This window comes from Colletotrichum jinshuiense, chromosome 1, assembly GCF_051148585.1.
Source record: "Colletotrichum jinshuiense chromosome 1, complete sequence".
Classification (NCBI taxonomy): Eukaryota; Fungi; Ascomycota; class Sordariomycetes; order Glomerellales; family Glomerellaceae; genus Colletotrichum; species Colletotrichum jinshuiense.
The window spans coordinates 5,019,989-5,040,324 of record NC_139302.1 but is presented as its reverse complement, the minus strand read 5'-3'; the positions used below and the strand labels follow the sequence as shown (position 1 = coordinate 5,040,324).

Below are 20,336 nucleotides of genomic sequence, written 5' to 3'. Positions count from 1 at the left end.
AGATGAAGAAGCCTCGTGAAGAAAGCAAAAAGGATGTCTAGTCCAGACCAATCCACATGATCCATCCACGAACAGCAGCGGCAGCCAGCATTCGCGGTACTCTCGTCGCAGGGAGGGGGAGGAAGATACCGGTACACTACATCTGAAGGTTAAACAGGGTGCCGGGGAATAAGATGGTGGGAAAGGTGTGGGACGGGTGTATTAGTGCGTGGTGCCGTGGTTGTGGATGCCGTCAGGTCGTGTTGGAGCTGGCCGCGGGCGTGGTGGTGTGGGCTCGCTCACTCAGGGCGGACAGGTACGTACCGCTAAGCAGGGAAAAGCAAAGCCAGGAAGGAAGGTACGTGCAGGGAGGGGGAGAGGTGGAGGATAAGGACGGGGGGAGGGGGAGAGACAGGAAGAGAGAGAGAGACAGGGCTCGGTATTGACTGCAGGTGTAGCGTTGTGTTGTATGTATGTATATATGTGTGGGTGTGTGTGTGTGTGTGGATTCGTTGTTCTTGTCTCTAGGTACACTACCCACATCTGCCGCTGCTGCAAGATGCTGCCAGAAAGAGACGGTTGCATTTGAATGTGGGACTGTGAGGTTCCTGCTGGCGGCTCCCGTCCATCCAGGGGCTTCGGAGAGGAGCCAGAGGCAGAGCGAGCCAGAGCCGGAGCCAGAGCTAGAGCTAGAGCCGGAGCTAGAGCTGGAGCTGAGGCTTCCTTCCTACTGAATGAGATTGGCAGTTGGCCAAAAATGGAGTACGAATACAAAATGGAAATACAAGAATTAATTGAAAATGAGGATAGAAGATGCTACAGTCTCGATTTTCAATCTGCATTTCCCGTCCCTTTTCCCTGCCCTCCTTCGTCCAATCCTTTCTGCTGCCCTACCTGTATCCCCACCCCTTTCGCTGTCCCCTCTCTCCCATCACCCTCGTTTGGATTAGCACCAGCCAGAGCAGAGCAACCTCGCCTAGTACCGGAGGATGACACAGCTACAAGTCGCGCTAGGTAGAATCGATCCTCTCCGTCCCAGGTCTGGTGATCAATGAGGGAGGTCGATAGTAAATAAAGTATTCGTCTCGGAACCCTGTCTGCCATTCATTCATTGCCTTTGGAGGCCGTGCCAAGCGCTACGCTACGCAGCGGCAAGGCTCTTTTCCAAATACACATACCTACACCACAGAGTACAATACATGGTACATGACGATACATTCACTCTGAACATAACATCTATTCAAGCGGGATGAGGGGGACGGGCCACCTGGATTAATCTCCCTGGAAGGCCGGCCGGCCGAGAGAGAAAAAGGATGCACTCGTATGCCACACAACATCGACCGACTGGTCATTGTCGTTGACGAACCCGTCGTCTGGGGGTCTCCCAGCAACTAGGTACTGTGGCGTGGCAGAATATAGAATAGGCATAGAAGGGCGCCATGCTATGCTGAACCTGTCGAGCTGCGAGCTGCTCTTTGTACCATTTGTTCCCTCCCCCGCCCGCCCGTTTTCAAGTCGAGATACTTGCCTCTGGTACTCTGCTCTGCTCTGATCTGCACAAGAAAGGGCGGCGATGGGGCCCGTTACTGCCTCCTTCCTGCCGGCGTATCGTGTCGTATCAGCAACACCAGCAGAGTGCTTATTTCCGCATTCTCTCCTGCCTGTTGCCCCTGTCTCCCGTCCCAGGGATTCACTCCCGTTCCACAACCGTGGCATTGACCGGATTTGCACCTGAAGCCATCGCCATCGTCGTCCCTTTCTGCTCTCGTCGGCTCGTCGTGCAGTGAGTGCGCCCGCCGCCCAACGCCGCCACCGTGAGGCCTCGTAGCTCCCGTCCATGTCCACCACGTACGCCAATGTCCCACCAAAAGCATCTTATCCCCGTCGCCCAGGAGATTCACCATGGCAATCTTAATCCTGTCTCGCTTTCCCCCGATGCAAAGCATGCAGTCGTGCTCCGTACGCCAAAAGCCTAAAATTGCAGAATCTCCCTAGCGCCCTTCAATCTTCATCGCGTACCAACACGGCACTGGTATTTACCTCTCGGCCCCGGGCTCAAGGTTGTCGTCCTCGGCTCGACTCGACTCGAACCCATTCAACTGGGCAGGCCTTGCATCGCTGCGCAACAACCCCTATCCACTGCAGAGCTGTACACGAGACTGGATGGCCATCTCGCCTTCCCTCCCGAAACCTCGGCTTGCTTGAGGTGAACAAGGCCAAATTCCACATTCCGCTCGAGTGTAGGGATTCTCTCCGGATACAAAGCCTGCCATGCACCAGCTTACTTTCTAATTCCAATACCCAATTCGTTAACGCCCGTTCGTCGCCTATTTTACATACGGTTATCGGCAGCTCAGTCATGCCTGCCACCGGGACCCAACGTCAGGGGGTCAGCACACACCGACTCCATCTCCGTGTTCAAGGGTCTGCACATCCATCACCCAATGTCATCCCTCTCCATCAGCTCCGTGCCTCATATTCCAGTCTCTCGGCTGGCTCCTTGAGGACTAGGTTGAGATCGTTGCGAGACTGTCTCCTCCGATTCCTCCACCACATGCATACCTGCATGCCACGGGTCCGTGGCACAGTGGACCGCCCTCGCACACCCCAGATTCTTAACGCCACGACCCAAGGCCTTATTTAATCTTGGGGACCAGGGGTCTTCGGCTGTCTCGCTCCAATCGTTTCCTGCCCTGCTTGGCTCTTCTATAGCATTATTCCTCTTTGGGCCACTCAAGTCCCATACCACATTTCCAGCCCCCACCAAAAAAACCGGCCCGTCCACTCTCAGGGCCAGGGCTGAGGACAAAGAGTGGTCCAAGCAAACCCATCCAGCAAGGATAGAAACTGCCCGTCATGACGAGAAAGACGACAGTGGCTCTTGGAATGGGATCCATCCGAAACTGGGATCTAGGGCCTCGCTACCAAATAACTCCCATCAGAGGCTCTTTCCAGTACCCGCCCCCTCCGTTCTCTGTTGCATTCACCATGCTATGCACAGCACGGCACAGAGTGCCCTCGTCGTCCGAAAGACGTGTCACTTCTCCCTGAAAATAACGAATCCCCACAGAGGCTACGCTACGTATGCGGTACACAACAAGCTTGCCGGCATGACCCCTCAGTATCGGCCGCCTACCGTCACTTGCCAGCTATGTTGTAGTTGAACAGATGGCTCCAACATTACATTGTCTGCCACGTCGCGCTGCGTCATTCTCGTTCTGGCTGTCTCGTCTGGCTCTTTTTGTCGTCTCGTTTGACGACTTCTGACCAATTTTGAGGCATTCTCTTGTCATCACTGCCACGAATAGCCTAGTCCGGTCATGTGTCCTGCAGGGGACAGCATCACTCCTGCAGGTACCGACGCATCCTTCGCCAGAAAGCCAGTACTGGTCTACAAACAGCCAAGCTTTAGGCTAACTGGTCCGTTGGACAAGTCAGGGAGTCACACCATGAAGAACACCGTCTGGAGGCACTGGATCTGGAAGCTACGACTTACTGCAGCGCCCTCTCTCAAAGCACCTCGGTTGCCGTTTCTCCCGATTACCAACGAAGCCATCTTGTCACATGGATGCACACGCGCTGTCGTGCTCCTGCACAGGCTTCTTCTTCCTTGCAAAATCTCCAGATCAACATGTGCCCTCCCCTGACAGATAGCCGCCTTGGCGGTTCTGATTGATAACCTGCTTCAACCAGCCGGGCGGCGAGCTAAGAATTCCCCTCTTGGACCAAGCTGCCAAATGTCTAGCCCAGCGGAGGTGGACTGCTGTGCCGCATTGAGACTGTAGCTCTACCCCCACCAGAGCTCTATTCCATTGATGACGGGTATTGAAGAGGCGTCAGCGTTCGGTGCTAAGCTTACCGGTGGCGTTAGGAGGCAGTCGCCGCTAAATACCGTCGAATCTGAAAGGCCGTGGAACGCCTCATCTGTTCTTCGCCAAGCTTAACGTTTCCCCAAGCATGGTGGAAGGGGAGGAGGGGGCGCACCTAGCTCGGCTCCCATCAAAAACCAACTCGCCCGGACCGCTTCGTCATGATTGACGGCGGAAACGAAATGCGAAGAGCAGGCAACCTTTCATTTACCCCAACCTCACGCGACAAAGTGCAGCAACGCCGGCATAGTACATACACAAACATAACTGTCTGTGTTGTGCCATCCCTTTAACCTCCGACCCGAGCGCCTGGGGAAACAATGACGAAACCTTTTCGTCCGGGATCATTCATCACAGCCCTCCTGGAAGGTGATGCTCCGACAGACGCTTTCTCCCATCAAACAAATGGGGGGTTTTTTTAAGCATCATGCATGAACCACTCCTGCCAAGGCCCGGGAATCTCGACAAAGTCATACTATAATAACGTCATGCAGCGCAGCGGCCGGCTACACTGATGCGATGCTTCTGGCTCGAGCCTCGTAAACGACAGTGGCATCGCAGCAGCGCTGACCTCGAAAGGCCTCGATAGCCAATCCGACTATGCTCGCTCTGTGGCTTCATAGGCCCATCTCCAGAGGGAGCGTGCCATGCAATGTCACGTTCTTGCACGTCAGCCGAAGCAGGGTGGCGACCTCCAGAGCCGCCATCACACCTCCAGCATGACGGGCTAATCAAAATGCCCCATGCCACCCTACCCTCCGGTAATCTTTCATGCCTCGCATGAGCGGTGTGACAGACGCCACTCTTTATTGCCTATTGCCCTGCTTGCAAAGCATTGCATTCAGGGTTAAACCCAATGCTACCAGCAGACTTGCTTTTGATAGAGAGAAAAAAAAATCAGGTCTGCGACGATTCGCAATCTAATGAGATACGACAAAAGGAGGCAAAGCATTGCAACCTGACAGACCCGCCTGGGGCCGGCGCTCCCGCAGTAAAACCAAAAGTTGATTGTTTTGTTTGGCAGCTCGGAGGGGTTCGCGGGCGCAACGCGACAGTTCTTTCCCCTATTCGGAGAGCTGCCCCTGATCCTGTCATTAAGTCCGACACGGACTCGACTCTTCATTGACCGGCGAGAGACTCAAAGTGTAAGGGGGCCCGATAAAATGGAAGGTGGAAACTCAAGTGGAACACCGACAGAACGGGCAGACTCTGAGCATCACGAGAAGCCAATTTAAAAATTTAAACATGCAGCAACGGCTCATGGCGCTGCAGCTGTTCCCTCCCGACTGGCGCTGTGGGCGGGAAACCCCCCAGGTCTGCTGCGAACAGGTGTAGACTGCCGCCGAGTGCCAGGAAGACCCCTCTCAAGCGCGTCGCTTTCTTCCCGTAGCGTCTCGGCGTTTGCTGTCTTTGGCATGCTGAATCCCTCCTGCTCCCCGGTGGATCAATCAATATCCATCCACTTTCTTCCGTGCATTGGAGCCATGCCGTAGTAAGGGCAAGACTACGAGGTCAGTAGCCACTCAAGCGACTCGAAGCGCTCTCTCTCTCCCTTTCTCTCCTGAATACCTGCCACGCTACGGGTACGCGTGGACAATACATTCATTATAACAACAATGCAACTTAGGGAATGGGAGACGGCATTACGATCGGCCTGGCTTATCCTCGTGAATGCCTCGGGACATACAACAACGAATACCTAATTGGTGTACAACGGGGATCATTACTTTGTGGCCTGTGCCTACCGCCTGGAAGCCAAGTGCTCAGATCGACATGACCAGCCAATCAAGCATCGTCTAGCGGGAAGGGGACTTGGACCCTGTGGAAGCCAAGAGGAGAAGCTCCACGCGATGTTTTGCCATGGAGATTGAAGGAAACCCAACCCTCGTCCAAGTAGACAAGTCAAACTTGTCAATCACCTTTTCCCGGACAGTTCCACACCCAGAGCTATCAACGGGACTTGCACGGTATATCCGTACACAGAGCCCCATAGTGACGGCGCGGCAAGTGGTCAAACCCAAACCCCTTCGGCCGTTCCAGGACCACAACAGACCACAGACAACCGCTGGCTCCAGGCCATTCACCCCGTGATTCAGATCTGCATTGCCACAGCTTTCAAGAGCTTGGCTAGGCTTCGGGAGGCTTCTGTTGCGCAGACGATTCCGAACACCACTGCACTCACGACTGCAGCTAGGCCAAGGCCACTGGTGGGTTTTGCCATGACAATACCTGCCGCATAGCACCTCGGGCGCATGTTTCGTTTATTTGATAATATCTAGCAGGATGCAAGTGCTTTGATTCTCGATACGCTGCCAAGTGCCACAGTGGCTCGTGGCCACTTTGACATACGGGATCGTCGTGGCGCCCGTTACGCTCGGGCTCCCTCGAGCCGTCTCTTGCGGCACTCGGATGGCCAGCTGGGTTGGGGACTTGTTGGTCTGATATCCTTGCGTGTCATCCTGGGCCTCGTGCTCAATGATTTCAAACCACCTGGAATCCGTTTGGCATTCGGCTCGTTTTTTCACCGGAGGCAAGTTTGCATCCTCAGGGGCATTTGAAATCACTCAGACCTTGCCAGCCACACTTGTGTTCCAAGGGGCACGGTGGCAGCTTCCAGAGCCCAGAGAATGCCCAGCCAATTTCAGATGGCTGACATCTTATGCGCATGTACTCACAGGCATAACCACAAATAGCCTGCCGATGCTAGGACTTCTAGCAAACAACCTGCACAAGACCGAGTCTCTCTTGAGCCTCGGAAGTGACTGTGGACAGGCTTGAAGAGCGGGAACAGCTCTCAACCAACTCACTCGCGATGTTTCATCGTCGCTGCGCGATATCAACCCCAAGTCGCCATCTGCGAACGACCCATTCTACAGACGGGACATCCCCGGTAAAGATCGATAGTACCATAAAGATGGGATCATTGCCTTTCCACATCTGTGGCGACGAGTTTCAAGCCACTGACCCATAATCCAAACCAGGATGGTTCTTAAAGGAAATTGCGGATTCGGTTGATATTCCGACCCTTGGGTTTCCCAGGGTCAAGTTAAGTTGGGACGAGGTCCGCTCAAGTCGGATTCCCGCAAGCTATGCAATAGATCAACTCAACCTCATCCTCTAGGTCGGACTTCCACCCCCTCATCCAATCAGGGCTCGGTATTTGTCCGCATATACAATGAAACACGAAATATCTCGCTCTCCCATGACCACCATCAGCAGTATTCTGCCTAAAATCCGGCCGGCGTCGCGGACGTGTTTCAGATGCGCCATCAATCTGGCGGGCGGTCTCCGTCACAGGTTTTCGCTTCACCGTCAGATCGCTTCAGCTAGAACGGCTGAGGGCGACTCCTGGGCTGGGGAGTCGGAAATTCCTCACGTGAGCAGGTTTGTCCCCTTGTTCATGCGCAAACCCGCCCATCCTCCCGGAAGCATCGCACTCGCGCAGCACATCGCTGTTGGGGGGGGTAACGATGCCAGGCGCATTGCAGACTTGAGATGACGGGTTTGACATTCGGATGGACTGCCAAACCCGGCTCCTGCCTTCGATCGGCGAGGTAGATTGGCTGGGTCTGTTGAACTCAAGACACCCCGACATTGGGCATGTCGTTCTCTTACGACATTGACGCCGTCCCGGTTGTCAACGTCACAGATGCCGGCGCCGGGTGCAAACTGGTTCTCAACCCTGTGCCGTGTGCCTGCTATCTCAACGTGAAGCGCCTCCCTACAACAAATGTGTCGAGCGATGTTGGTGGTTGAGAGGCGTCGCTGTACGACGATTGTAATTCCTAGGCGGGAAAGTGTCGAGCGACGCTTCTGTTTGAATCTCACTGCGCAAAGAACCCACCCGTTTAACTCTGACAATGCATGATATTCAGCATCATCATTGACTTTTTAGATAGGCAATGCTCTAGTTCGCATGGATCTGACAAGGCGAAATCTATGCCCAATCCGTAAGTTACTTGTAGACGCACCAATCCACCCGTCTCAGGACACAACTCACCAACCTGATGTATCAAGCAGACCAAACCTACCGCGACTCAAGACACCCACAATGGTGCAGCATGTCATTCTGGGGATGCCCTGGCACGGAAGAGTATGGGTTTGGTTTGCTCCCCGAAGAAGCGAGATGGGGCCGAACAGCCAAGGGAAGCTCATCATGACTCGGCCTGTGGGCTCCGGGCCCGATTGTGCCGAGGCTGCGGCGGTTTTTCAGAGAATCGTCCGGAGGTTTCGGGCGTTGTACCGGGCAGGTCCGCAACTGGCTCCCATAAGCAAGATGTTTGATGGTCACACATGCTGCGGCCGTCTCGCCACAGTCAGCATATTGCCCAGCTTTCGTGGATTGACGAAGCTATTGGCACCGAGGCTGCATGTCGTGCTACCATGCTGCCGCCATGTGGTGTCATTCCTATCGAAAGGCGTATCATTACGCAGCGTATCGAGTTCGCGGATCGAGCTGGGTCAAGTGACCTCATGGCCAAGTCGCGGAGGCCACGCGTCCAGCTCCAATTCTCTCCCTCGTTTTCGGGGTTGCCGCTGTCATCTGCAAGTGCGCCGCGGAGCCCGCCGACTTGGCGGCGCCCACAACACGCTTGGAGCGCATCTTAGCTCTGATTCGTTTTGATTCCTTCATTCTGATATGTAATAGAACCGGCCGGCCTACTAACGCGAGGGGGCTTGGTTGTCACATATCGGGAGCGACAGGATTTCCTCTGACTGTTCCTTTCCTGGCTGACATCACTATCGACATCACTCGAGTGCAGCTAGCAAGACGGTTCTTCCGCTGTCATCATGTACGCTTTAATGTCAGCCGCAGCCGCCCACCCTTGCACGGCAATCCCTGTGCTACCAAGCTCTCTCCCAAGACACACACCCTATGAAGCTAGAGCTGCTGGTATGTCGTCGGAGAAAGGCTTCCCCAAATAGGGGATAGAAGGGGGAGGGCAAAAAAAGATGGACGATCTGGGAATCGAACCCAGGACCTTCCGCAATCACGAATCTGGAAGCATGCGAAGCGGACATTATACCCCTAAACCAATCGCCCGGCGGCGTGTATACGTTGAGCACGCATGAGGGCGGAGAAAGGACCGATCGTGAACCCACAACGGGGGGCGGGTTGCCAGGCTGGAACGGCCTGGAAGCTCTCTCATGATGGAGTCCGATTTTCCAAATGCGGATGCTGTGGAGGGGCGGTGGGGGCGGCAGAGCGTCGAACTTTCTGTCGACTTCGAGCGCGACTGCCCTCGAACCATACCCCGCTCGACGAGTCGAGAAAATAGCCTCGACGGGGGGGGGGGGATAAGTGAGGGAGGGATTCCGGAGACGATCGTGAGGCTCTTGGCTAAGCTGGAGACGACGGGAGGATCAGCAGATCCCTCTCGGGGGTTTCGTGGTGAAGCAGAGACGCAACACTGGAAATACTTTACAAGAGACGAAGGGAGAAAAGACAGGCGGTCAAGAATTGGAGAGACAAGTATATATATAGACTCGGATCCTCAGCACCGTCGCAACAACTGTGGAAGCGGCTGTCGTGATGGGGTGGGATGTAACCTCACATTTGGGAAAATCAGGGGGGGATACTTGGTTTGTCTCAGGACATCGGACCCTCGAAACAGATCCCCCTCCCTTGTTATTTTGTCGGCATCCCTCTTTAAAAATAGAAGGGAGGAAGATATCCATGGCCAACTTACTCGTCTAACCTGCTCTGCCCGTCGGCAAAAAGCTGATGGAGGCTCGCCTCTAATCTCGGCCCCGTCATTCATGGCTTCGGGTCTCGTCTTGTCTTGAGGGCAGCCCCCGACAGCCCGCCATGGAGACAGGACAAGATTGGCCAGTCCGTTTCGAGATGCAGGGCCCGCGACCACGTGTGAGGGAGGAGGCGGAGGAGGAGGAGCAAGCAGCAGCCCCCGGTTTTGGGGTCTGAAGAGAGATTGCTGAGGGGAGAGCCGAAAAAGAAAGGAAATGAAAGATCGACGGCCAAAGCAGGCCGGCCGCGCGATTGTTGACTCGATTGGGGCGGGAGCGGGCTCGATTCTCGAGAAGAACCCCCCCCGAAAGGAAAGGCGAACAGAACAGGGCGCGATGCTTTGGCTGAATGTAGTCTCTATCCCCCCAGCACCAATGATTATGGCGAATATCAAATCAAATCACATGTTTGTTCCATGCAACCCAGTTGGGAAATGTGACGATGTGCAAAAGAAGATGCACGTGTGAGAAGCTGTAGATATAGATATAAAAACGGCGGCCGTTTCTTATGAATTCCGTAAGGTCTTGCTAATCATGGCGCATGCGCCCCATATCGCCCATCGCTATCCGTCGTTGTAAACCTTCTCGTAACTAAACACATACATGTAAAAAAGAAAAAGCCCCTCGCTCAACCCCAACAACCAAAGGGGGTTCTTTCTTTTTCGTATTTGGCGTTATAACGTCGTCCCTCCTGTGGCATCAGAGAGCCCAATGACACCGGCAAAGGGGAGTACAAGAAACATGTATATAGTAAAATAAAAAGCCAACCTAGAAACCCCATTCATCGCTGTCCGTATACCCCAGAAAGCAGAAAGCAGCAACGCAAAAAACCCTCCTAATCCCCTTTCGCCAAAAGTTTATACAACATAACAAAACAAACAAAACAAGGAGGAGTAGGAGGAGAGGAACAAGTTGGAATCGCATAACCAAGCTTTCATCGCCTGTAGCCGTATTCCCTCTCCCGCCTCCGGTCCGAGATGGTAATCCTCATCCTCTCCTCCTCGGAAGGCGGGGGCGGTGGGAGCATGCGCGGGGGCGAGTACCTCCGGCCCTCAACGTAGCGGAACGTCTCGTACCGCGGCTCGACGGGGACGGGAACGGGGTAGGGGACCCTCACGGGCACGAGCTTCTCCCGCTCGACATACACCTCCCTGATGTCCCTCTCGCGGTCCCTGCTGCCGCGGCGCGAGTGGCTCCGGCTGCTGCGGGAGCTCTTGCTGCTCTTGCTGCTCTTGACGCTCGGCTCCACGTCAACGGCGATGACCTCGATGGGGATGGGCTCCGGGACGACGACCGGAGGTGGGGGAGGCGGCGGCGGGAGGCATGGGACGACGATGGGCGCCGGTGGAGGCGGGGCGGGGGGAGGTGGCTCAACGACGACGGGGGGCGGGGGCGCCGGTTCGCAGATGACGGGAGGGGGCGGCGGCGGGGTCGGCTCCCGGGCGGGGATGAAGGTTGTCTTCTTGGTGCGGACCGTCACGGCGCCGTTGCTGGGGGGCTCCAGGTACAGGCGCTTCTTGGCGCCATGGTGGTGGTGGTGGCGGTGGTGGTGATGGTACTCGTAGTATTCTCTTGAGGAGGCTATCTCGGGGAGGATGAACGTTAGCAATCATGCGCGGTAGTGGCGGTGATGACGTCAGAGGGGGGGGGGGGGGGGGGGGGGTTACACGCACCCATTTTGGACGGCTGGATCGTGCCAAAAGGACGGAGACGAGACAACCCTATAGTAAAAAATTGTCTGAATCTGAGTGCGCCGCTTGGCCTACACGTTTTTCGGTGCGACGGATTCGCACAAGGAGTGGCGGCGGGTGGAGGGGAGGTGTGCGACTGAACAGGTGCTGTTCTTTTTTTGGGTTTGAGTTGCGGATAGGTACCGGTAATGCAGCGCAGCCCACAGGTGTGTCGTGGTCCGAGGGATGGGATGAGTGAAAGGGGGAATAAATGGAGATTTTCCCCTCTGTTGATGTGCGGTTGCGTGGATGATGTGAAGATCGCCCTGCTGGAGAAAGGAGCTTGGGTGTGTGGCGACGGGTAGGCTAAATAGGTTTCGAGGGGGGAGAGCAGTTGTGGGTGAGGAATTTCCAAAACAAAAATATGTGAACGGGACGAATGGGCGGGAGATGCGCTATCCATATATAACAGGGCAGTGACAGATAAACCAAGGTCTTGTCAAGTGCCTGGCAAGTCTGGGCAACATGGGCTCTCTCTCCTCTATGGTGCCGCCAGAAAGCGAGTGTGATTTGGGTGTGTACCCCTCCATCACGGCCAACCACACCACCACCAGGGGAAGGGGAGGGAGGGGGAGAGGGAGGGCCACCGTTTCGCGTAAAGAAAACACCAGAAAGACATGACAATGCTACCGTGCAGTGAATGCACCGTCTAGCGCAGCGGGTTGTGTCAGCCCAAGCCCGTTTTGTCGCCCAGTGGGAAGGGGACATCCAGGTAGGCCGGGCTGCCTTGCAGCAGTTTAGTGACCGTCTGCGCAGAAAATCAGTGCCGGTGGGCGGGAGGCCTGATGGGCGATGCACGCAAGAGTGGAGGAGAGGAGACCATATGCAAACACAGCCCGGCAGACGGGGAAGCTTTTTTTTTTTCTTTTCTTTTTCATTTTATCTTATTTTGCCCTTTTATTTCCTCTCCTTTGCAATACGGTCGGTGTACTAACATTACTTTACTAACTATGGTATACATGTAAAAGACACGCTGCGCTGCTCTCTCCGAATCAGCGAGACGATGCGAATAAACAATGACAATGACAACTGCGCCCGTGAAGACAAATGCTGCCAATCCAACCAGGACATTCCCATCCCTCCCGTTCCCCTACCAATTTTCATCCTCCTCTTTCCCTCCTCCCACCTCCTCTGGGCAAGCCCCCTTCCCTACCCTTCTATCGCTTTATCCCGTCTCTTTCTTCGTGTGGCTGACAAGGGCCCGCGATTGGGCAATTGGGGCCTTATGACGCCAGTGGGCACGTCACGCTAAAATCAAGATTCGAGGCGGTCGGCCGGTCCTCGTGCCCTTCCCAAGTGCCAGAAAACACCCAAGGAGGGACCTTGCTTTGGCACCTATTGGAGGGCTCTGGCCTAGCCAGCTGACAACCCTCCCTGGCCGCGAATTCATCCAGCCAGTCATTCTCGCCCGTGCTCACGGCCACCGCCACGGCCCTGCCCTGCGTCTGCATCCCGCCCGCTGCCCGTCATCGACGTGCCGACAGGGAAGGAAGAAGGGGGGAAAAACCAAGGTTCTTGTCGCGCTTCGCTGCGATTTGCTGCGATTTGCGCGCCCATCTGGCATCGACCCAAAGGCCCGGGGATGCCCGCCCACGTCCGGGGAACTCGCAACCGCGCTTTTTTTTTGCGAGACGCTGGCTTCGCACCCACTGGGGGGACCCCTGATCGTCGGGTCGCAGGGCTGAGCTTGTCAGATTGGGTGAGCTGGCATCGTCGTCCCAACCATCTTTCTCCTCGTTGGGCGACAAGAGAGAACAAATCTCTGCGTGTCGGTTCGATCCGATTTGGGAGCCTGGCCCTTAATCTCGGTCGGGCAGCGTCCCACGATGCCAAGCCGATGAACGACAACGTCCCACACCTATTCATCGCCCGTTTTGCTGCGTATGCCCAAACACCTGTCCCAATCACGGGCCTAGTGACAACCCGACGTTTGGCTGCCGTATTTGCTTTTCCTGCGCAGATCAAGTCTAGACCGATCCCTTCGTCGGGGGTCGGCTGGACCCCTTGAGCTAGGGGTCTGGTGGTCGATTCGGATGCCCCCGAACTTCCTGGATACGATCCAAGGCAGTTGTCGCTGTCGGGCAGGGGTTTGTGGGGATGGGATGCCGTGCTACTGCGCGACTACCGCCGCTACCGCCGCCGCGAGGCGCCCTCTGACTTCGTGACCTTAGGCCCGGTGCTGTCGGAATCCCAGCCGGCTATTCAATCGCCTCATGAAGCTTTGCTTGGTCGACAACGGCCGGCTGTACATGGCCTGCGTTGCGGGGAGGACCTCGATCTCGTCGTGGCCATCCAGCTTTTCTGACATGTACGCGTGCGAAGGAAACCCTGTCCCAATGTTGATGTCGCCGCGCAATTTGCTGGCAACCCAGTTGAACAGGTTTCCCATCTCACCCATCCACCACAACCCGAGCACAATGGTCAGGATGGTCACCGGTATCGCAGTGGCCCAGTACAGCCACTGGCCGGACTGCATGTCCCGAATGTCGCTAGAGTTCATCCCGAAGACGCTCGAAACCGCGCTAAGGGGCAAGAAGATGATGGTGACGATGGTGAAAGCGTAAATGGCCTGCTCTTGCCTGTCCTTCGTCACTGCCGCGTTGTTCAGGTTCTGGAGTCTGGGTTAGCAACCACATCCCGGCACCAGAGCTCACGCGGTCTGGACAACTCACCGTTTGTTCCAAAACGCCAGCTTGCTCGGCGTACTCGTCAAAGTCTCTGTTGCGCCGTTCCAGGAGCTGCGTGCACTCCGCGGCCAGGAGATCCCTGAAGCCAGCCGCATCCGTGGACGGAAGCTTGTAAAAGTCTGACACCTCAGCTATGGGCTCCAGCAGGACGTTCATGTCGTCGTCAGCGGCGTATCTGTTCCTTGCGAAGCGCAGGTGAGACCGCAGTGACTCGGGTTCGCGGTAAGTGGCCCGTCCTTCCGCCTGCTCGCCGAGCCGTGCTCGGTTCAGACGGAGGTGTCTCGGTGCTGCGAGTGAACTTTCGTCGCGGCCGGATGACAGGATACAGTTGAAAACTTTACTCTGAGCATCAATGGTGCGGTTGACCACATTGACTTCCTGTCGCAGGAAGTTAATGCGTTGCTGGTAGGACATGTCTGACTGCCCGTTTGCAATGTCGTTTTCCTGCCGGCCGTCAGTGCTTGATACATCGAAAAAGTAATCTAGAACAGAGCCAAACTTACCAAAGCTCTGAGGTACTCAGAGTACGTGTCGCTGATCCCCGCATACTTTCCAGAAGTGTTGGACAGAAGGCCGTAGCTGATCAGGGAGACAACCTCGAGCGGGAGGACGGAAGACCTCTCCAGAAGTTTGAGATGTGACAGCCGTTCCATAATATGCTTCATGCCGCTCTTCACCAGCGAGTCAGTCACTTCCAGATGGTCTTCCCACATGTGTGTGTCATGGCTAGCATAGATCAGGCCCATGACCAGATGAAGCCACGCACGGATCAGGTCCAACGGCACGTCGATGTGTAGGCGATCTGTAGGTTCGGCGTGAGACAGAATGCTCTTGAACGCAATCACGGGAAGGGCAAGTTGACGCAGTGCTTTCCTGATTGTCGGGGCATTTGCGTAAACGGCACTGCGCCGCGTCTTGTCGAGCCCATTCGGGTGAGACTCCTCCTCGGGGGCCTCAGGCTGAGGTATCTGGAAGTCTGATTAGCGATCACTGGATCTTGGACGCAAGTAGGACGGCAAAACCATACCCAGACTAGGTTCATCACAGCACCCCAGAATATATCCGTTGTTGGACCATCAAACAATGGAGGCAGGAAGAATCGGAACAGGGAATCGGCTGCGTTGAAGATATCAACTCGCTCCGCGTAATCCTGCTTGTTACACGGCTTCATCTTCGGGTCTTGCATATCTGCGGTTAGCTTCTCCAGGTACTCGTAGACTGCATTTCGCGTCGACATCTCGGCATCCAGGTAGGCTCGGCGATCAGGCCCGTTCGTCTCGGCCGTCAGAAACTCCTCGACTTCCGAGAGCTGTTTCTGCAGTACGATGAAGTTGGGACCTTCAATTGGGCCCGCGGGTTTGTTCTCAGCCCAGCTAAAGACGTGGAACATCTCGTCAGACTTGCTGAACTGCCCTGGCGGAAAGCTCATCCGATTTCCTGACGAGAGCTTGAGCGGTTGGACACTGGCACTGGACGCCTGCCCGACAGTGCTGCCGATGCCTTGGTTGAGGGGCCTCAGGATGCCGCTGGGAGGAAGCTGGGGCGGAGTACTGGCTCCTGTTAGATGCCTCATCTTCTTTCCTCTCGCGTTGGAACACACTTACCAAGTTTCCATACTAATAACCACGTTCCTTCGCGAGGTGCCGGCAAATTGGAGCACCTTCCACCAGCGCGCCTCGGACAGCAGGCGGCCGTTGAAATGAAAGCGTACTGCCTTTGGCCAAAACTCGGAAAAGTGAGAAATAAAGGCGAACCACGTCTGGCATTCCTGAAGGGGGAAAGACCACAGCACCGAGTCGCCGTATCGAATCAGTATCCGACCCATGTCTGAGCCTAGCGTAGGGTCCCTCGCCGGGTCGGATATCACACTCACAGCCTCGCCGCGCAGATCCGACTCGGACATGGAACCGCAGGTGATCAAAAGCGAGTTGTCCAAAACGATGCACCACAGCTGTCGAATATGGAAGCACCAGTCCTTCTCCCCGTTGGCGATCTGCCGCGTTGCTTGGAGCATGTCTCGCTTTTGAGAGTTGCGCGAGAAAGCCGACTGCAGCAGCGTCTGGGGCGGGTACGCGCCGGGGTTCCCAGTGGCCTGGATTCCAGAGTACTTCTCGAGCGAGAAGTAGGGGATGCAAAGCCAAGTCGCCGATCGTTTCCCGGCCTGCGACGCCTTTGCTGGGTCTCCGTGCTGGAGGGGCAGCTGGATATAGCTGGGCTCCATGTGCTTCACAGTTGTGTCTCTGGAAGTACGGACAGTCTTTGCAAAGTTTTTCCTCACGTCAGAGAGAAGCTTGCGGATGTCGTTTTGCTCAAATTCAGAAAGTGCGCGAGAAATCTCGTTCTAGACGGGGTTCAGCATGAGCCATTCTGCTCTGACGGGCGGGTACACAGGGAAGACGTACCGTAAACTCGTCAAAGTTCATCATGTCTTGTTGTACGTGTCTTGAGAGAGGTCAGCCGTGGCCTGAATACCATGTTTGTACTTGAACTTACAGCCATCTAAACAGTGATTGCCGCCTCCTCTTCGCGTCGTAGACAATCTCCAAGGCCGCGGTGTGAGAACCGCCAAGGACACCCTCGCCCGTGTATCGTGACTGGTAGACGTGCAGTGCTCTGCTCAAAGGGGGTTCTTCTCCTCTCAGCGTTGCGTCGTCCGACAACGGCGTCTCGAGTTCGGAGCCTCCTTCATCCTTAGACGGATCTGCAGACAGGCGCGCCGGGTCAAAGGCGTAGACCTTGCCTGCTGTGTCTTCCAAGTCAACCCAGTCGTCGGTCTCTTGAATCGGGCTGAGATACCCTCGCTCGTCAAAATCCGGAGGCATCGGAAAGCCGTCCAGGTCGAAGCTCTGTCCGTCCGACCCCTCTTCATTGGTAAAAGCGACGGACAAGGACTCTTCTGGTGTGCGCTGCCTCATTTGTAAGTCTTCCGGTGTCGCCGCAGAGAGAACCGCAACCGGCTGCGTGGGCGGGTCGTATAAGACGGGAGCGGCAAGCGGCGTCTTTGCCCGTCGCCTTGGTGTCAGTGACTCCAGAGGAGAGGCGAACCGCACCAGGGGCTGGATCGCCTTCTGACTCCTCCGTCTTCCGGGTGCCCTTGGTGGTGGCGTAGGTGGCACAGGCTCGTAGATGGGGTCTGACTTCCGGAATTCCTCGATCAGCTGGACAAGATGCGCCGTCTGCGCTTCTCTGCTGTACTGGCTCCTGAGGCTCTGGGCGGAGTTTCGTGATGGGAAGAGGGAAGAGCCTCGGCGACGAGGTTCTCGTGAAGGCTCGTACATTGCGACGACGGTTTTGCCCGCACACTGCAACACAGTGTGAAGTCTTTTTTCTGGAGGGGGCTATAAGTGGTGCTCTTGGTCTTGGATGGTAAATTGTTCTTTCTTCAAACGGCAAGCTTAATTTGGTTCAGTAGATTCAATAGCGGAAAGCCTCAGAAACGATCCCAGATCGGCGGCGCCCCCGAAATAAGCTGCAATTAAGTAGAAAATGCCTGCAAATAAGCATTCAAGCAACCACGGCCAATGTCGCCCAGCCGACCAGCACCAGCCACCAAGGGTTGCCTTGGAAGAGGCAGGGGCCTGCACTAAGACGAGGCCGTTAACCATGGCGCCGTCTGAGCGCTGTGGCTTCCCAGGAACAATCGGTGATTAGGGGGCCGTTAGCGACCGCTACCCGCCATCTTGACCGGCCAACTCGGGAGGCCCCAGCTGGTGGTGGCGCTAAACTGCCCAACCCCAGGCGTTGGGTCGGTGTTCCTGGTGCCGTTTACGGGGATGTTCCTGCAACGTTAGATTGACTACATGTAGTTCGTCTCGGCATTCGCCTGTCTCCATGCAAGCTTCTCATAGCAACCACCACAAGTCACAAGATGCTTTGGCATATGCTCAGATCTCTTATGAATTTGTCCGAAGACGACTATCTGAGATAGACTACCGGAATTGATCCCTTGACTCCAAACTCACAAACCAGAGGGGTATCATCCCATCCCAGAACCGTAAACCGAAGTGGGTATCTGTGTAATCATCCGTCCCAAAAGTAAAACAAGCAAATCCAGGTGTTGAAAGTCCCAAGTGTTCTCATCCAGCCGTGTCTTAACATTAATCCCAAAGGTCCAATGAATATTGACTAGGTCGGTCGAGTAACCCAAGTTGTTTGTTCATACACCAATCCCTTCTGCAGGGAAACAAGAGCAACGTCCAAGTCGTATTGATAACTTGAACCGTTTCGTTCGTAACGGTCGTGTCGTAACAAAGGAGACAAATGAAAAAGAAACGGCGGATGAGTGAGGTTGTCTGGCTGGTCAAAGTGATTGTCGTTCCAGACATGTACGAAACCCGAAGTGGGCCGCCCTCGTCGTCCGCCGTCTATGAAAGATCGAACCAATTTCTGGGGATTGAAACGACCCAGATAACTCAAAGTAAAAGAAAAAGAACTTGAGTTAGCGTTGCCAAGGTCGAGTAGTGCAAGTCTGTGTGAACAAGACATCGGCGGTAGTGTGTGTCATTGCGACTGTCTCGAACGGAGGTTCAGAGTGGAAGAATAATCCAACCAGACAAGCACCCGATGCTTGATGTTTCGAATGAGGAAACAAATTAAGTCTGGAATCCAGCCTCTGCCAGGCGGCAGGTCATCTCATCAATCGACGCTGCATAATATTGAGGAGCGGCGGATGAGGGGCCAGGAACGCCGAGCTGCTGATCGTCGAACTGAGCATCGTTGTCCTTATCGTCCTTCCAGTTCAGATTTTCGTCAAAGCAGTCGACGAACTCAGGAAGAAGGCCATCATGATGGAATTGCTTCATGTCCTCGCGCCAGGGGAATGGAAGGGCCTCCCAACAACTCTGAACGTGGGTCACGAATGAGATCTGTCGACGAAGGAGCGGGAGAACGACGAGCGTGAGCTTGGCAAGTGCAAGCTTCATCTTGCGCATCTCCTCGGGGAAAGCAATCTCCGTGTACAGCTGGATATGCGCCATGCGTAGAGGGATCTCGAGTCCCGCCATCTTTTTCCAGTCCGTGAACTGGTAATAGTAGAACCGTCCGCTGAACGCGTTGCGGAAGAAGTTGGTCGCCTCCTCAATGTTGTTGAGCTGCCAATCCATCATGGATTTGATTCCAAGGTGGACAGCAGGCCTGTAAAACATGACGTTGTACAGGATATAAACCGAGTGCCACATGTTCGATCTGTTCATCTGGTGGCCCGGAACATCTGCGAAATATCTCAGAAACAAAATCTCAACCAGGAGAGCGTTAGGCGAGTGCTTACCTCCCATGTACATGAAGGTGACAAGCGGGCCCACCATGTGCAAGTCATAACCGACCATCTTGTATGTCGTGTGGCCATTCTGATTTACCAGAAGTTAGCGACGCTGCCACCGTTCGATGTATTTGGAAAATATGTACTTACCTCGTCGGGAGGAGGCAGGTGAGAGGCCAACAGCTTCGCATCGCTCATGAGAATATCTCGGTGAACCAAGATCGAGTCCGTCGTGTCACCTTTGTGGAGGATAAGAGTGGTGTCGTGATTTCCGAACTTTCCGAAGAGGCTAAACAGAGGGATATTAGTAACCAAGAAATACAAAAAAGCTTCGATTGTGCCGCCTACCTCACTCGCCGATCTCTCTCAAGAGAGGCCAACATGGCCTGTCTGAGGGCCTCCTCCTTGGACTCGATTTCAGCGGCTTTCTCGACGTTGCCCTCAGACTCGGTCGTGACGTCGTTGGTCTCATCATCAGAGGGAGGTGCCACTCCCTTGCCCTTCTCGTCCTTCTCCTGCTTATTTTTGTCAACCATAGGCGGCGAGGCGGGCGCAGTAGGCGCAGGCGCAGATGAGAGCAGACGAGCCTTCTTGGCGGCCTCCTCGGCGGCCTTTTTGGCCGCCTGTTTTCTCTCTCTCTTTGCGTTACCCATTTCTTCGGGGTCGGCTATGGTAGCGGCGCCGGTGGTGATGGTGGTGATAGTAGTGGTGGTGGTTGCTGAGGATGAGTTGGGTGTATTCTCCTTCGGCGAAGAAGGAACATCATCCTCCTCGATCTCGCTTATAGCCCTGGTGGGCGAGGCGGGGCAGAGAAAAGTAGGGCAAGGGGACTCAGGCCGTGAGGCCGCGAGATCCTGAGACGGCTTCTCCTCTCCGGAGCCGCCCTTGTCTCCGGAGAGCTTAGGGAAGTCGGCAGTGGTGAGGGGGGTTACAGCCGGGCTGGGAGTTCGCGCCCGAGGGGTTAAGGAGGGCGTGATTTGGCGGCGCAGGGGACTGGGCTTGATGCCCGTGGCGGCGATCTGAGCCCAGGAACGAGGGGCCATGGTGTTGGCGGCAATAGAGATGAAAG

At 55.4% G+C, this 20,336-nt stretch overlaps 3 protein-coding genes across 3 annotated transcripts; all 3 read right to left on the bottom strand.

The window, feature by feature from the left end:
• Positions 1-10,527: 10,527 nt before the first annotated feature.
• On the bottom strand, positions 10,528-11,270 carry EsH8_I_001311 (uncharacterized protein; the record flags this gene model as incomplete). Its single annotated transcript, XM_083268724.1, has 2 exons — positions 10,528-11,174; positions 11,267-11,270. The coding sequence occupies 2 exons, from the start codon at positions 11,268-11,270 to the stop codon at positions 10,528-10,530; spliced, it is 651 nt and encodes a 216-aa protein (XP_083119162.1).
• Positions 11,271-13,490: 2,220 nt separating this feature from the next.
• EsH8_I_001310 (uncharacterized protein) lies at positions 13,491-17,288 on the bottom strand (the record flags this gene model as incomplete). The annotated part of the gene is made up of 7 exons (XM_083268723.1): positions 13,491-13,934; positions 13,996-14,454; positions 14,514-14,978; positions 15,038-15,560; positions 15,615-16,351; positions 16,413-16,452; positions 16,504-17,288. 7 exons carry the CDS (start codon positions 17,286-17,288, stop codon positions 13,491-13,493), a joined length of 3,453 nt encoding a protein of 1,150 aa, XP_083119161.1.
• Positions 17,289-18,602: 1,314 nt separating this feature from the next.
• EsH8_I_001309 (uncharacterized protein) lies at positions 18,603-20,310 on the bottom strand (the record flags this gene model as incomplete). The annotated part of the gene is made up of 3 exons (XM_083268722.1): positions 18,603-19,355; positions 19,418-19,556; positions 19,616-20,310. The coding sequence occupies 3 exons, from the start codon at positions 20,308-20,310 to the stop codon at positions 18,603-18,605; spliced, it is 1,587 nt and encodes a 528-aa protein (XP_083119160.1).
• Between the last annotated feature and the right edge of the window lie 26 nt (positions 20,311-20,336).